The sequence below is a fragment of the Myxocyprinus asiaticus genome, chromosome 3, assembly GCF_019703515.2.
Source record: "Myxocyprinus asiaticus isolate MX2 ecotype Aquarium Trade chromosome 3, UBuf_Myxa_2, whole genome shotgun sequence".
NCBI classification, from domain to species: Eukaryota; Metazoa; Chordata; class Actinopteri; order Cypriniformes; family Catostomidae; genus Myxocyprinus; species Myxocyprinus asiaticus.
In genome coordinates, this window is record NC_059346.1 from 22,556,545 (window position 1) to 22,570,076 (window position 13,532).

Below are 13,532 nucleotides of genomic sequence, written 5' to 3' on the forward strand. Positions count from 1 at the left end.
TGTGGGTTTCAAAAATAAGAGGGTGACATTATAAAATGGATAAATATGGTTAGATATGTTAGCTTAGTTATTTTTAGTTTACATGTAACTGTACATTTTAATGCAAACAAGCAACGGAGATAGAAAACACCACAATGTCAGTTCCAAGCAACTTATTAAAATTCGACGTTTAAAAAAAGGGGGGACAAAGAATGGGCTTACCACAAAATAGCTAATCGGACACATTCCAAGTAAAGCTCAGGTAAAACGCCACCTGGTGGATTTTTAAGGTGGTTGAAGATCCCACAGATCCCAGAATCTTAACATGATAGTATAGGTTCAGAATTGTGTGAAGACCGAAGAGCAAATGTTACATGTAAAAATGACAGACAATTCCACTGGACATTTTTGTAACATGGTACGTAAATTATATAGAATATAATGCTTATGTTACAATAGACATTTATGCGGTACAATACATTTGCTCTCTTCCTCTATTCTAACCATTAAAAAGCTATTCGCAGCAGCATACCAGGAAGCACGCGCGTTGAGGTTGCTATAGTAACGTCAACTAAAACCAGAGCGCGGTTTCAGTTGCGAAAATGACAGCCTAGCTTGTTTTCTCATACAAATTTAGGCTTTATTGATAAAGTTATTCTATCTCAAACAAAAGGAAAATGCCACTCGACGACCCACGACTGGATTGGATTAAAAACACAGCGTGTGTCATGTTGGATTTGCCTGATTCCGGCTGCTTTGAGGAGTTGCTCAGCCGCGGCGATGGAGAGGAAGAGCAGAAAATCATTCATTTTTTAAACGTAGTCACTGAAGAGGAGGCGTCCTTTACGCTCTTTTTCTTCAAGAATATAAGGGAAGAAGAGGTTGAGGTGGAAGTTCCCGAGGGTAGGTTTTAATTCCTCTACTATTTACAGTTACGACTGGTAACCATTAACGATTTACAATAGGTTTTAACGATTTGCAGTTTTTAAAGGCACAGTTCACCAAAAAATGAAAATTATCTCATAATTTACTCACCCTCGTGCCATCCCAGATGTGTATGACTTTCTTTCTTCTGCTGAACTCAAACAACGATTTTTAGAAGAATATCTCAGCTCTGCAGGTCCATAAAATGCAAGTGAATGGTGACCAAAATTTTGAACATCCAAAAAGCACATAAAGGCCACATAAAGGTAATTCATAATATCCCAGTGGTTTAATCCATGTCTTCTGAAGCGATCCAATCAGTTTGGTGAGAACAGACCAAAATATAACTCTGCAGTCTCCTTGGCAATCATGATTTCAATCTCGATTACACTTCCTAGTGCCATTAGTGCTCGTCACACGCGTCAAGTAGAGGTCTTCATGGGTCCAAAAATTTGTGCCCGAACCCCAAGAGACCCGGAAATGTACTACCCGGACCCGCCTATTATTTGAAAGCTTGGCCCAGTACCCATGCAGAACCGAGAAATCCCGGACCCATCTATTATTTGAAAGCTGGGGCCCGGACCCAGCCGGGAGACACAGACCCGATCAACACCGATTTCACAGCTGATTGCTATTAACAAGTTAATTTACAAGTTGTGAAAACAAAACTTTGTGTCTTACCTAATGTAACATTAGTAGCCTTCTCCCCTGTGCCTAGCCATGACGCATATAATCCAACCTCCTTGCCAAGAAAGTTGGTAAAATACATCCAGGTTTTTTGTGATTCCTCTCGTGCTGTTTGAAACAGCATAGCTAATCCACTCATTATTTCAGCTTCAAAAGTCCACTTGCTGTCACGGTGACAGATGACAAACACGACTTGTTTAGAATCAGCTTTGCAGTTTTTTTGTATCTCGCATAAGATAACTTCAACTGTTTGCCCTTTTGAACTATAATAACGATTGCTCGTTCATTGCCACGGCTGCTAACGTTAGCATTGCTAATTTGCTATCGAGTGCCTTAACTCCGCTCTGCCTCTGACGTCACTCAGCTTGCTGTGGCTCTGCTTCATTTTTCACCTTATTTCCTGGCCCACACTTTCTCATCCAAATTTTACAGTGTTGCAAGTTACAACACACACACACAGCACCATCATCATCAGCGCTGTCTGATCACGGCCAGGTCTTCTCGGATCAACTCGGGTGTTACACATATTGTTAAACAGACCCGAGACCCGCAGCAAGAGAATGGGACCCGAATATGTACGGGTCCCAGGTTGGGTCTCGGGTCCTCGGGTTAGGGTGGAATGGTGAAGACCTCTAGCGTCAAGCACTAGAAAGTGTAATCGAGCTTGAAATCATGATCGTGTCTAGAGACTGCAATGGCAAGATGTACAGTGAAAAAGGAATTATATTTTTTGTCTGTTTTCACCCAAAATTAACTAGATTGCTTCAGAAGACATGGACTAAACCACTGGAGTCTTATGTATTACTTTTATGCTGACTTTCTGCAAATTTCACATTATATTTCAAATCAAATGTCATTTTGCTCACTTAAATAGAAAATGGAAAGTCTTTGAGGGCCTTTTTGTCAATAAAAGTTGCTACGTAGCCATAATTACATGTAGTATATAATTTCTCAGTGAATACGCATCAAGAGTCTACAGAAATTGTAGAGAATGGAAAAGAGAGAAGTCTCCCTGCAGTTTCTTCAGAAGAAACCCTTCACTTAAGTAGAGAAAATACTGCTGGCAGTAAGTGTGCTTCCTGATGGTTAACATTCCTTTGAAATAAATTCTTCAAAATAAGAAAGTAAATGGCTGTTTTTGTGTCCCTTTTATTGTTTTTCTATCGCTCATACATGACTGAAGGGAAAAGAAAAGGCCAAAAAAGAAAAAGTCAGGAGACGGAGTTCATACACACAACAGAAGACTCTCAGAGTGAGGATCTTGAAGTTGAGGGCCTGACAGAGGCAACTAATGGGGATAAACCACCCCGCAATGTAATTCTCCTTTGTTAGTCATTTACATTTTCATGTGTTTTAGGGCATGATAAAGATCATAAACATTTCTCTTCACATCAGATGTATTTTAGTGAGAATCTTGATTCTCATTATTTGAAAACTTTGTTTTTCATTTTCCCACCACAAAGATTGAGGTTCAGGTTGTCTATCATGTGGAGCTTCATGTGGCTTTGAACAATATCCCAGAGAAGTTTGTGAACTTTAATGCCCTCTACTTCCTGAGGAGTACTAATGGTAGGTGGACTAAATGACTCTCAAAACGTGTCTTGTTTTTCACATATATTTGCACATTTACTGACTGATCTGTCTGGTGTTTTATCCATTCCAGAAACTATCACTGAACCTGTCGACATAAATGAGGCTAATAATTTGATGCCTAAACTGATTGAGTTTGGCATGATGAATGGCCACCCCTTGATGATGCTTAGAGGGCTTCTCAACTATGTATGTGACTTAACTTCTCATACCCATATAGATGGAATAACATTGATTATGCAGAGCTGCAATATCTCTTGATTCTTTCTGCTTTTTCATTTAGGTGTATATCCCTCTTCTCTCAGTGAACCAGCTGAGGCTCACTGATGGTGGTTATCATGAGGTGACTGGGTCTCAAGACAGGGATGAAGAACATAAGACTAAAGGGGATGAGGAACAGCAGCCTGTAGAGTCCCGTAGGGCTTTTATGGTCCGAGATGAACTTCTTAACAGCACACATAAGTTCTTGGGGGTCATAGACAAAACCTTGCAGCAGCTGGAAGGTGTGTTAGTGTTTCTCACTTTGATTCTCTGGCTAAATTCCACTTGTCATGTGCAAATTGAAGGAATAGTGTATTTTTTATTTTATGGAAATGTAGCCATTACAATATGAAAGGACTGCAATTATTTAAATGAATTTCCCAGGGCTCCTTGAACTAGCTAAATTCACAGATAAGATGTTTTGTCACATTGAAATGCAAATACAGTAGTTATTATTATTTAATTTTTTTTGTAGGCGAGATAAAGTTACATATTCCTGAAATTGATTTGGAGGGTGAGGTGGAGGTGCTCTTGTCTAATCAAGTGATGGTGGAGAAGCTTGAGCAGTGTGTGATGAACTGGCAGACACAAATCACTGTTGTCATCGAAGAGCAGAAAAGGAAGAAACCACAGGTCTGTGTGAAAATTTTGATGGATAAATCAAACCAACAAGTCTTACTGTAGGTGTTGTACTTCATGCCTCTTGTCCTTGTCATACCTTATGTTGTTCAAAATCCATTTGACTTTCTGTCCTCTGTGGAACAAAAAGAAGACGTTAGACCTTTAAATAGAACTCCCCTTCAAACAAAAGACTAACTTACTTTATATTGTTCTTGCACCACTTAAGGGATCAGGTCCTTTGGTGGAGATTGAGTTCTGGCGTGAACGTACTGCTGTCTTGAGTAGTCTTTATGAGCAGCTGAACCTTCCAGTGGTGAAAAAGATTCTGGACGTGATGACACGTGCTGACTCCTTCATTATGGAGGAGATGGACAAGACCATAACTGAGCTTTTCAAGTACCATGATGAGTCTGTCAATAATGTACAGTTCCTCAGCACGCTGGAGAGACACTTCAAGGTGTGGAACCATAAGTATCCTTAAGCTCTTTAAAGAAATAGTTCAACCAAAAATGAAAATTCTGTAATAACTGACTAACCCTCATGCCATCCCAGATGTGTATGACTTTCTTTCTTCTGCAGAACATAAACAAAGATTTTTGGAAGAATATTTCAGCTCTGTAGGTCCATACATATTGTACAAGTGCCATTGCAGTCTCTAGGCACGATCATTATTTCAAGCTTTTTTACACATCCTAGTGCTTGATGAAAGTTGCAGTTCCACCTCCCAACCACCAGAAATTCCCCAGTTGAGCAGCAAAACATTTTTCTCATATACTGTATGTGCTATTATCTACAGAACCTTGCCACAGGCGTGAATTTCAAAGTGGTCTTGGACACTATTCCTGAGATGATGAATGGGCTGCGTTTGACCTGGATATTATCCAGGCATTTCAACACAGATGAGCGTATGGCATCTCTAATGGAATGCATTGCCTGGGAATTGTCTGAACGGGTTGCCAGAGTTGTGAATGTTCATGCTCTCTTTAAGTGAGTATGCGTACACTTTTTAAGTAACGTCACCTCTCTTTGTTTGGGTTTTTTAGTCCAATGTAAATTCATATTCCATTTCCATTTGTTTTTAACATGGTTTCTGAGTTAAAGGCATATAGAACAACATTTACCTTACACTATAAAAAAAGCAATCTATACTCAAACATTTTTATGCTGTATTTGTATATTAACATATTATTTATTAAAAGAAAGTCACTTAGGATATTATGTTAAAATTTATCCATGTTGATTTGTTGGTGGCAGTGTTGGACATCATTACGAAAACTTAGTGCTTTACACACTATTTGATCCCATAATTTATTATATTTGTTTAATTTTTGTATTGTTGATTACTTTCCCCAAAACAACAACCAATCATTTGAAATTATTTTGGCAGAGAAAATGACACAATATTATTTTAGAATGATTATAATCACAACATTCATCAATTGTATGCAGAGAAAAGAGGATGGTGGCTAAAGCTAAGGCTCTGGATGGAAAGCAAGTCTTAGATCAGTGGAAGGCCAGCTATTTTGAGGTCCGTGCACAGATTGAGGCATCAGACCGAGATCCCCGCTGGGAATTTGATCGTAAAAAGCTGTTTGAAAAGACAGACTATATGGCGTCTATCTGTCAGGACTTGTATAACATCTTGCAGGTTAGCCCGATCAGATCAAGTATGCCTGTATATGAATCCAAATCTTTCAATTGACATGAATACATTTGTGCAAAGGAAAATCCCTCACAATAACCTACTCACAAACTAATATTCACTGATAGACTTTAGATGAGTTCTACATTATCTTTGGACCTGAATTGAAAGCAGTGACAGGTGATCCAAAGCGAATAGATGATGTTTTACGTCGAGTAGACTGCTTGGTCGTACCAATTGAGGAACTTGCCTTTGACCCTTTTGACATCCGCAAAATGGGCAGCTGGAAAATGATCATGCAAGAATTTAAAACTCATGTCCAGGTAGGAATTGTGACAAAAAGTACATTTTCAATTTGCATTTAGTTTTGTTTTTATATCATTATTAACTTTTTTTTCTTCTGATAAAGTCTATTGAAGGAGAAGCCATCAATTTTATTGACCAGTCCTTCAAGACGCTGCGTTCTGCATCTGCAGCCTTTGACCTGCTGCTGAAATTCCAGCACATTCGCTCCAGAGATGCCATCAACAATCAGTTGATGAAAAAGTTCAATGATATTCTTGCTCAGTACTGCAAAGAGGTGCCTCAGGATCTGCTTACTCAAAACCTTTTGGGGACATTTTTGAATTATTTTTATGGTGATACAAATATTTTTATACAATGTTACAAAGACACAAAGTGTTTTCTTTAATACTGTCTGTGTTGTTTGGTGTATTTGTTGCCTAGGTGGACATTATAAATGACATATTTGTTAAACACAAGAATAATCCACCTCTGAATAAGAATCAGCCTTCTGTGGCAGGGGCCATTGATTGGTCGCGTTCGCTGATAGACCGCATGAGGAGCACCTTCATACGCTTCATGGAAGTGAATGATATGATGGCGAGTGAAGAAGGCAAAATAGTAAGTCTTTGCATAATAAGTCATCGCAATATTAAATTACGTTTTTATTAATAGTATAGTGGGGTGAGCGTCAGGCCTTGGAACCATTTTATTTTAAATAAAGTTCAACATAAATATGAAAATCGGGCAAACAAATTCATATAGGTGTGGGGCCTGGTGGCGACGACTATCTTTGGTCTGTGGCATGGGGTTTGGCAACTTTTGATGGTGACGGGTGGTGACAAAAGGGACGTTGATGCGCTGTCATGAGGGGAGGCTGTCGTTCTGACACTAGCTAGTTTTCATATTTTAATAAGAATCAGAATGAGCTTTATTGCCAAGTATGCTTATACACACAAGGAAGATTCCAGTGCACAAAGAAAAACAACAGTAAGACACAGATCATAAAATGAGTGAATAATATATATATATATATATATATATATATAATATATATAGAAATACACACTAAGGCAAGAAAATATGCAATATATACAGATATACAGTTTTTGCAAGATAATGTAATGGTAGAAGTAGGGCATGTCACATAAATATAAAATATTTTAATCAGCATATTAAAGAATTAGTTCATCAAAAAAATTTAATTCTGCCATTATTTTCTAACCCTCATGTTGTTCCAAACCTGTATGACTTTCTTTCTGCCATGGAATACAAAAATGTAGATGTAAGGCAGAATGTTAACCTCAAACATTAGATGCAAAAAGATTCAATGAAAGTGATTGGTGACAGAGGCTGATATTCTGCCTTACATCTTAATTTGCTTTCCTCGGAAAAAAGAAAGTCATGCAGGTTTGAAACAGAACAACATAATGGTGAGTGAATGATGACTAAATTTTAATTTTTTGGTGAACTAATTCTTTACGATGCTTTTTCCATTTGTCTTGGCCAACATTACTATTATTTACAAAACTATGTGTTGTGTCATAACCACTGGAACCATTCACAGCTAATGGCTTCTTCTGTTTTTTGTTTTTTTCATCTTTACAGGCAACAGCCAAGTACCTAGAGGTGGCAAGGCGTGTGAGGGACTATGAGATAAACATCTATGATTGTTGGTTTGCAGAGACTGAGCAGGCTCTGCCCCTCCTCATGAAGAGAAGTCTGCTGCTCATTGTGAACAAAGCTGGTGTTGTCTGTGTAGACTCCACACAGACAGAGACTGTACGTTGTGTGAATGAAACCTGTGAGAAAGCGATAGCATTGAAAACGTACAAAATTTTCCCTAGTAATCCAAACAATTTGAAATTCTTCTTCTTTTATAATCTTTGAATATGGTTGTGATTGCAGACTGCTCAGGGTACAGAGAGGCATGTAGAAAAGGATGTGTACTACTCTGTAAATTTTGCCCCTGAGCTGAAAGAGATCATATCTGAGACCAAGTACCTCGATCAGCTGGGATGCAGAGTTACAGAACTGGCACGAAATGTTGCTCTGCAGGAAGAAAAGTTTCTGAGGTATTCCCCCCCCCACCATCTTCTGTCACTTTTTCCAGAGAAAAAAAGACGTGGATAATAAATTGCTACACTATCTTTTTCTTGGAGTGTGTTTGGACGTTTTACCACTGTTTAATTCATGCTTCATGACTGTTTTTACCTGCAGGTACATACATGGGCTTAAAAAGTTAGTAAACCATTACCATTCTCTGATGGACAGTCTAAATGGTGCTGAGTTATCACTGATGGCTGAGCAGGTGCAGGAACTTAGGCAAGTGCTACGCTATGGGTGCAAAAGACTCAACTGGAATTCACTCGGTAAGCAAAGAGGGGATACAGCTAATTTTTTGTGTACCTTATAATATTTACTTTTAACAGTTCTCACACATAGATTCTTGAATAAACTTTATTTACACCTGTTCTAAAGGTATACCACAATTTATCCAACGTGGAAACCAGGCCACTTCAAAGTTTGAGTCCCTTATGAACCAAATTCAAAAGAATGAACGAGACATTGATGAGAAACTGAAATCCATTGAATCAGCAAACCTTTTCAAGTTCCCAACGTCAGACAAAACAGGACGCCTACCAGGTTAAGAGTGTTATGAACTTTTAAAAATAATTTCCAATGACTAGATTATTACTAATTAGATGTAATTAGATGGTGACAGTGGCACCATCTAACTAATTACACCAGGTACAAAATTACAATAGTTTACAGTGTTATCTGCCTATTGTTCTAGGCATAAAGGAGTTCTGTGAATTCATTGAGTGTGAGAGGGCAAAAGTTTTGAACCTGCTGGTGAATAAATATGCAGCTATCAGTCCCCTCCTCTCCAAGATGGAGAGTCTGATCATGGGAACCAGCACTGGCAAAGCCAAGCGAATGGCTCAGTTCTACGCTTACTGGGAGCGTAAGATCTTTGACTCCCTCACAAAGATGGTGCTCAAGTGAGATTTATTTGATAATTTCCCAGATGTTCTCCTGCACTTTATGTATTTAAAGACCTTAAGATTGCAATGAGTGTATTTTAATGTAAAACTTTGTGAATTCTGTCTTGCAGGAATATTCAAGCTTTTAACACTGCATTGATGGGCACCACGGCACTTTTCCAAATTGATGCCATCCTCGCTGCTCCTGAGATTGCGTTGCATCCCAAGAACAACGAGGTGTACAAGCTTATGAGGCAGTGTGTCGGTGACTGTGTGGAGAGCACCAGGGTAAGCTAACTAGGAACTACATTTGCAAAACAAAAATCTTAACAAAACAAATTTACTGCTCATGATGTGTCAGTTACAAGCACTGCAATAAAATAATTTTCTCAATTAATATTTTTGTCTGGATTTCCAGTAAAAAATATCGAAACATCCTTAAAACCAGATCAATTTACTTGAGAAGTAAATTTGCTCTGAAATCTCATCTCTTTAATCTCAGGTCTTTGAGTCTGAGCAATGAAATGGAGGACACTTTTTGAAGTGTTTGTATTTTGTGTTTTCGATTAGTGGTATATGTGTTTGTGATAATTTTGTGGTAATGTTGTCATGTTTTAAATTGTATAATTGTGAAGCACTTTGGTCAGCTCTGTTGTTTTAAATGTGCAATATAAATAATGTTAAGTTGAGTTGAGTCAGAGTCTTTCTAGCAAGTCAGTCCACTGGCGGCCATCTTTGGAACACTCTTGGGAAGCTATTTCCAGTCATGGAAGTGCAGGTCCTATCTACTTGAATGGGGGAACACAAAAATCTCAAAAACGGTTGGTCAAGATTAGGACCAAAGAACATATTTCAGATCAGCAGTAAAATATGGCAATACTGGTATCATAAATTGTGCTTCTTTACCTTAGATTATAAAAAAAAAAAAAAAATTAAAGAAATTCCCAGCCTGTATAGCTAGTACACATTCTCAAGGCATTCTCGAGTTGATTGACAGGCAATCTCTGTATCTAAAAGGTATTGGCTCTTTTACCTGTAAGCGGGACTTCCTTTCTAAATCTGTTGACCGGTGGGCGTTCAAATTTCTTCCATCCATTTTAATAGAAGTGGCCCGTCTTTGCTAAATAGTCTCTGGTTGAATTGAGTTGAGAAGAAAAATTACATAAGATATATCTTGTTTTCAGGGCCAAAATTTTGTGAGGTTTATGCTTAAAACAATAAAAGAATATTTGTCAATGGGGTAAGAAAAATACACTTAATTAAAAAGGAAAATATATGTTTCTTGTTTTAAGGATGTTTAGAGATTTTTACTGGAAAAGATAAAAATGCAGAGAAGAATTTTTTTTGGACTTTGGCAAATAAATGAAGAAGCTTACTGAAATTTTATTTAAAAGTAGATATTTGGTCACCAGGTCACCTTTTCTCCTGTTCATATCTTTTTAGCGGTTTGTTCGCTGGATGCATGGCAGTTGTCTCCAGTGTCCTCCACAGCTTGTTGATGGTGAGGATAAGCTATTCGTCTTCACTTTTTACAGTGAAATATGTCAGATTCCACAGATAAATGAGCAAGCCATGGCTGTCACACAGAGCATGCAGCGTCTACTTAATGGCATCAATGTCTACCTCAAAAACTGGATGTGCTACCGCTCTCTCTGGAAGCTCGACAAGGCTATTGTCATGGAGAAGTTTGCAGCCAAGAAGCCCTCATGCGTGATGTATGATGAGAAGTTTCAGTTCTATGTCAAGGTTGGCAAAGAGGTGGTGAAGCAGCCGTTGGTGAAGGACGAACACATTATCAGGCTGAACCTGGAGCCACTGGCCCGTACCGTGCAGGAGAATGCTCAGGCATGGGTCACCTCTCTGGGTAGGCTACTCAGTGACTCAGCCCGAGAGGAGCTTTTCAACTTGCGCAATGACCTGTTGGTAAGGACCCTGCTCAACACAATGTTTCACACGCTCACATTTAACTAAAAACTGTTCTGAATGTTATCTATAAATCATAAATCACCTACAGTATGTATATGTCTTTACTCTAAAAAGAAATTGTCAGATAATTTGAAGAGGAGCCCCAATACCTTGGAGGACTTGAAATTTGTTCTGGGCACCATCACAGACATCAGAGATATGTCTCTCTCAGTAGAGATGAGAATCAATGATATTCAAGAGAGATACAGAACTCTGAGCATGTACAATATAGAGGTGAGTAACAGTTAAAGTTTTTTAGATGAAAATTGAATGGTAAAATATGAAGTTTAAACACATTCACCCAGTACTCTTCAATATGTGACAGTCAAGTTATTGAAATTAAATGTGAAAAACATTTCATATGTTCTAAAACTTGGTGACTTAATTGATTATTATCTCATTTACAACCTTTTTGTTTTGTAGACTATGGAGGAGGAGCTGCAGCAGTCTGCGAACATCAGCATTCTGTGGAGTGAACTATTTACAGCATCTAGACTTGTGGACCGCAGTCTGGGAAAAGTAAAGAAGACTTTTGCTGAGGTGGGCATTTCAATTACCAGGTCTTTGCTCTAATTCCCTCATTCTTCATTTAACTTCCATTTAAGTATAAGATGGTAGTTAGAGAATAGCTTTAGCACCCATGTTCACTAATCAACAGTGTTTCTTACACTGTTCTTATGCTTAATTATGATAGAGAACCAACACACCCAGCTGATCTTTGATTTTTAAATTTTTCAACTCTCTCTCTCTCTCTCTCTCTTTCAATTTTCAGTTTAAGTTTTAAGGTGGTTTATTGGCTTGACAAATATTTATATATTTGTATTTTTAAAGTGTTTACAGCTGTACTACATACAAATAAAACAGTGCAAAACAGTATACATAATATAAGAAAAAAGACAATACATTGTATGTATAATATACAATGTATGCTTGACAATATACATATATAACATAATATAACTTTATATCATAAATAACTCTCTCTCTCTCTCTCTCTCTCAGATCACTCTAAAACAGACCGAGGAGTATAAACAAGAGCTGTCCATATTTGCAGAGAGCTTCAACATGCATGGACCTGGAGCAGTGGGAGACGATCTAGAAAAAGGCAAGAGCACCAGTGCACTAACATAAAACCTTCTCGTTGTTTATCATATTTTACCCACCTGGTATAATATCACAGCTGTCTCTGTGTACTCTAATAGGTTTGACAATCATGGGCACCTATGAGATGGAGCTGGCTAAGGTAGAGGCAAGCCGTCAGGAACTGGCCAAAGCTGAGATGCTGTTTAACCTTCCCATCACTATGTACCCAGAGCTCCTAAACGTGCAGAAGGAGATGAGTGGCCTCAGACAGATCTATGAGATTTATACAGCCCAGAAGGTTAGAATCACCCTTAGCTGTATAAACTTATTATGTTGGTAAAATCTCAAATGTATATTTGATAAGATGTTTTCTCCATCTAATCGCAGTTTAATGTTATGTTGTTTGTATATTAATCAGGCGGCTAAGACAGAGTGGTCACAGACCTTGTGGGTAAATTTGGACATCCAACTCCTGCAGGAGGGTATAGAGGGATTTATCAAGAGCTTGCGGAAACTGCCAAAGGATGTGAGAGCTCTTCCTGTGTCTTTCTTCCTGGAGGGCCGCATGAAAGAATTCAGAGAGTCACTTCCCCTCCTATTGGACCTGAAGAATAAGGCTCTAAGGGACAGGTAATTGCTTTTAAAATTTTGTTTTATAATATTTCAGTGTATTTTATCTTTTCACCATCAAAGTATATTTAATCTCTAATCACAATTGGTACATTGGAGATTCATGTGCTCATTTGGTTTGTGCAGGCACTGGAAGGAGCTGATGGAGAGGACGGGCACCAGCTTTGAGATGAACCCAAGCACCTTCACTCTGGAGAACATGTTTTCCATGGAACTGCATAAGTATGGCAACGTTATCAGTGACATAGTCACCTCAGCTGTAAAGGAGCTTGGCATTGAGAAGGTTAGAAATCTAAAATTATTGACATGGTGACATGGCAATGGGTTGTATCCCAAATCAAGGCATTAAGTTTGCAAAAAAAGACTTCAATGATTTCAAGTGTTTAATGAGACAAATACTGTGGCAAAGACCATTATAGATGTTATTGCTCATATAATATTACATTACAGAGTGCGTTGGTGTGTGTGTTTACAGGGATTGAAAGAGGTGGAGGAAACATGGGAGAATATGAAGTTCAATGTGCAGCGGTACTTAAAAGGCACACAGGAGCATGGTTTCATCCTCGGTTCTGTGGATGAGATCCTCCAGCACCTGGATGATGATGCCATGAACCTCCAGAGTATGGCAGGCAGCCACTTTGTTGGTCCCTTCCTGGCCACTGTACAACAGTGGGAGAAGAATCTATCGCTCATCAGTGAGATTATTGAGGTCAGTGGAAAACCCTCAATGTTAAAGACATTAATATTGGCTTTTAATAGTGTACTTTTAAAGTTGACAAACGTTTGTATACACATTTAAAATATACAGTATTTCTGTTAACATATTTACACTTGTATACAAGTTTTTTGTCCAATAAATGCTTTCTAGAATGAGAATGTCA

General features: G+C 38.3%; 1 protein-coding gene across 1 annotated transcript in view; it reads left to right on the forward strand.

The window, feature by feature from the left end:
- Window positions 1-656: 656 nt before the first annotated feature.
- The window catches only part of dnah10 (dynein axonemal heavy chain 10), a 46,982-nt gene continuing 34,106 nt past the window's right edge, over window positions 657-13,532 (forward strand). The window contains exons 1-26 of the mRNA XM_051658216.1: window positions 657-882; window positions 2,774-2,904; window positions 3,054-3,159; window positions 3,254-3,369; window positions 3,464-3,683; window positions 3,917-4,074; window positions 4,289-4,519; window positions 4,859-5,049; window positions 5,512-5,710; window positions 5,833-6,027; window positions 6,114-6,284; window positions 6,431-6,607; window positions 7,595-7,738; window positions 7,904-8,061; window positions 8,207-8,358; window positions 8,468-8,632; window positions 8,784-8,991; window positions 9,105-9,261; window positions 10,417-10,896; window positions 11,014-11,172; window positions 11,362-11,478; window positions 11,941-12,043; window positions 12,141-12,319; window positions 12,440-12,651; window positions 12,778-12,934; window positions 13,127-13,360. Of these exons, the coding sequence (XP_051514176.1) occupies window positions 657-882; window positions 2,774-2,904; window positions 3,054-3,159; window positions 3,254-3,369; window positions 3,464-3,683; window positions 3,917-4,074; window positions 4,289-4,519; window positions 4,859-5,049; window positions 5,512-5,710; window positions 5,833-6,027; window positions 6,114-6,284; window positions 6,431-6,607; window positions 7,595-7,738; window positions 7,904-8,061; window positions 8,207-8,358; window positions 8,468-8,632; window positions 8,784-8,991; window positions 9,105-9,261; window positions 10,417-10,896; window positions 11,014-11,172; window positions 11,362-11,478; window positions 11,941-12,043; window positions 12,141-12,319; window positions 12,440-12,651; window positions 12,778-12,934; window positions 13,127-13,360 (4,746 nt within the window). The remainder of the gene's footprint in view (window positions 883-2,773; window positions 2,905-3,053; window positions 3,160-3,253; window positions 3,370-3,463; window positions 3,684-3,916; window positions 4,075-4,288; window positions 4,520-4,858; window positions 5,050-5,511; window positions 5,711-5,832; window positions 6,028-6,113; window positions 6,285-6,430; window positions 6,608-7,594; window positions 7,739-7,903; window positions 8,062-8,206; window positions 8,359-8,467; window positions 8,633-8,783; window positions 8,992-9,104; window positions 9,262-10,416; window positions 10,897-11,013; window positions 11,173-11,361; window positions 11,479-11,940; window positions 12,044-12,140; window positions 12,320-12,439; window positions 12,652-12,777; window positions 12,935-13,126; window positions 13,361-13,532) is intronic.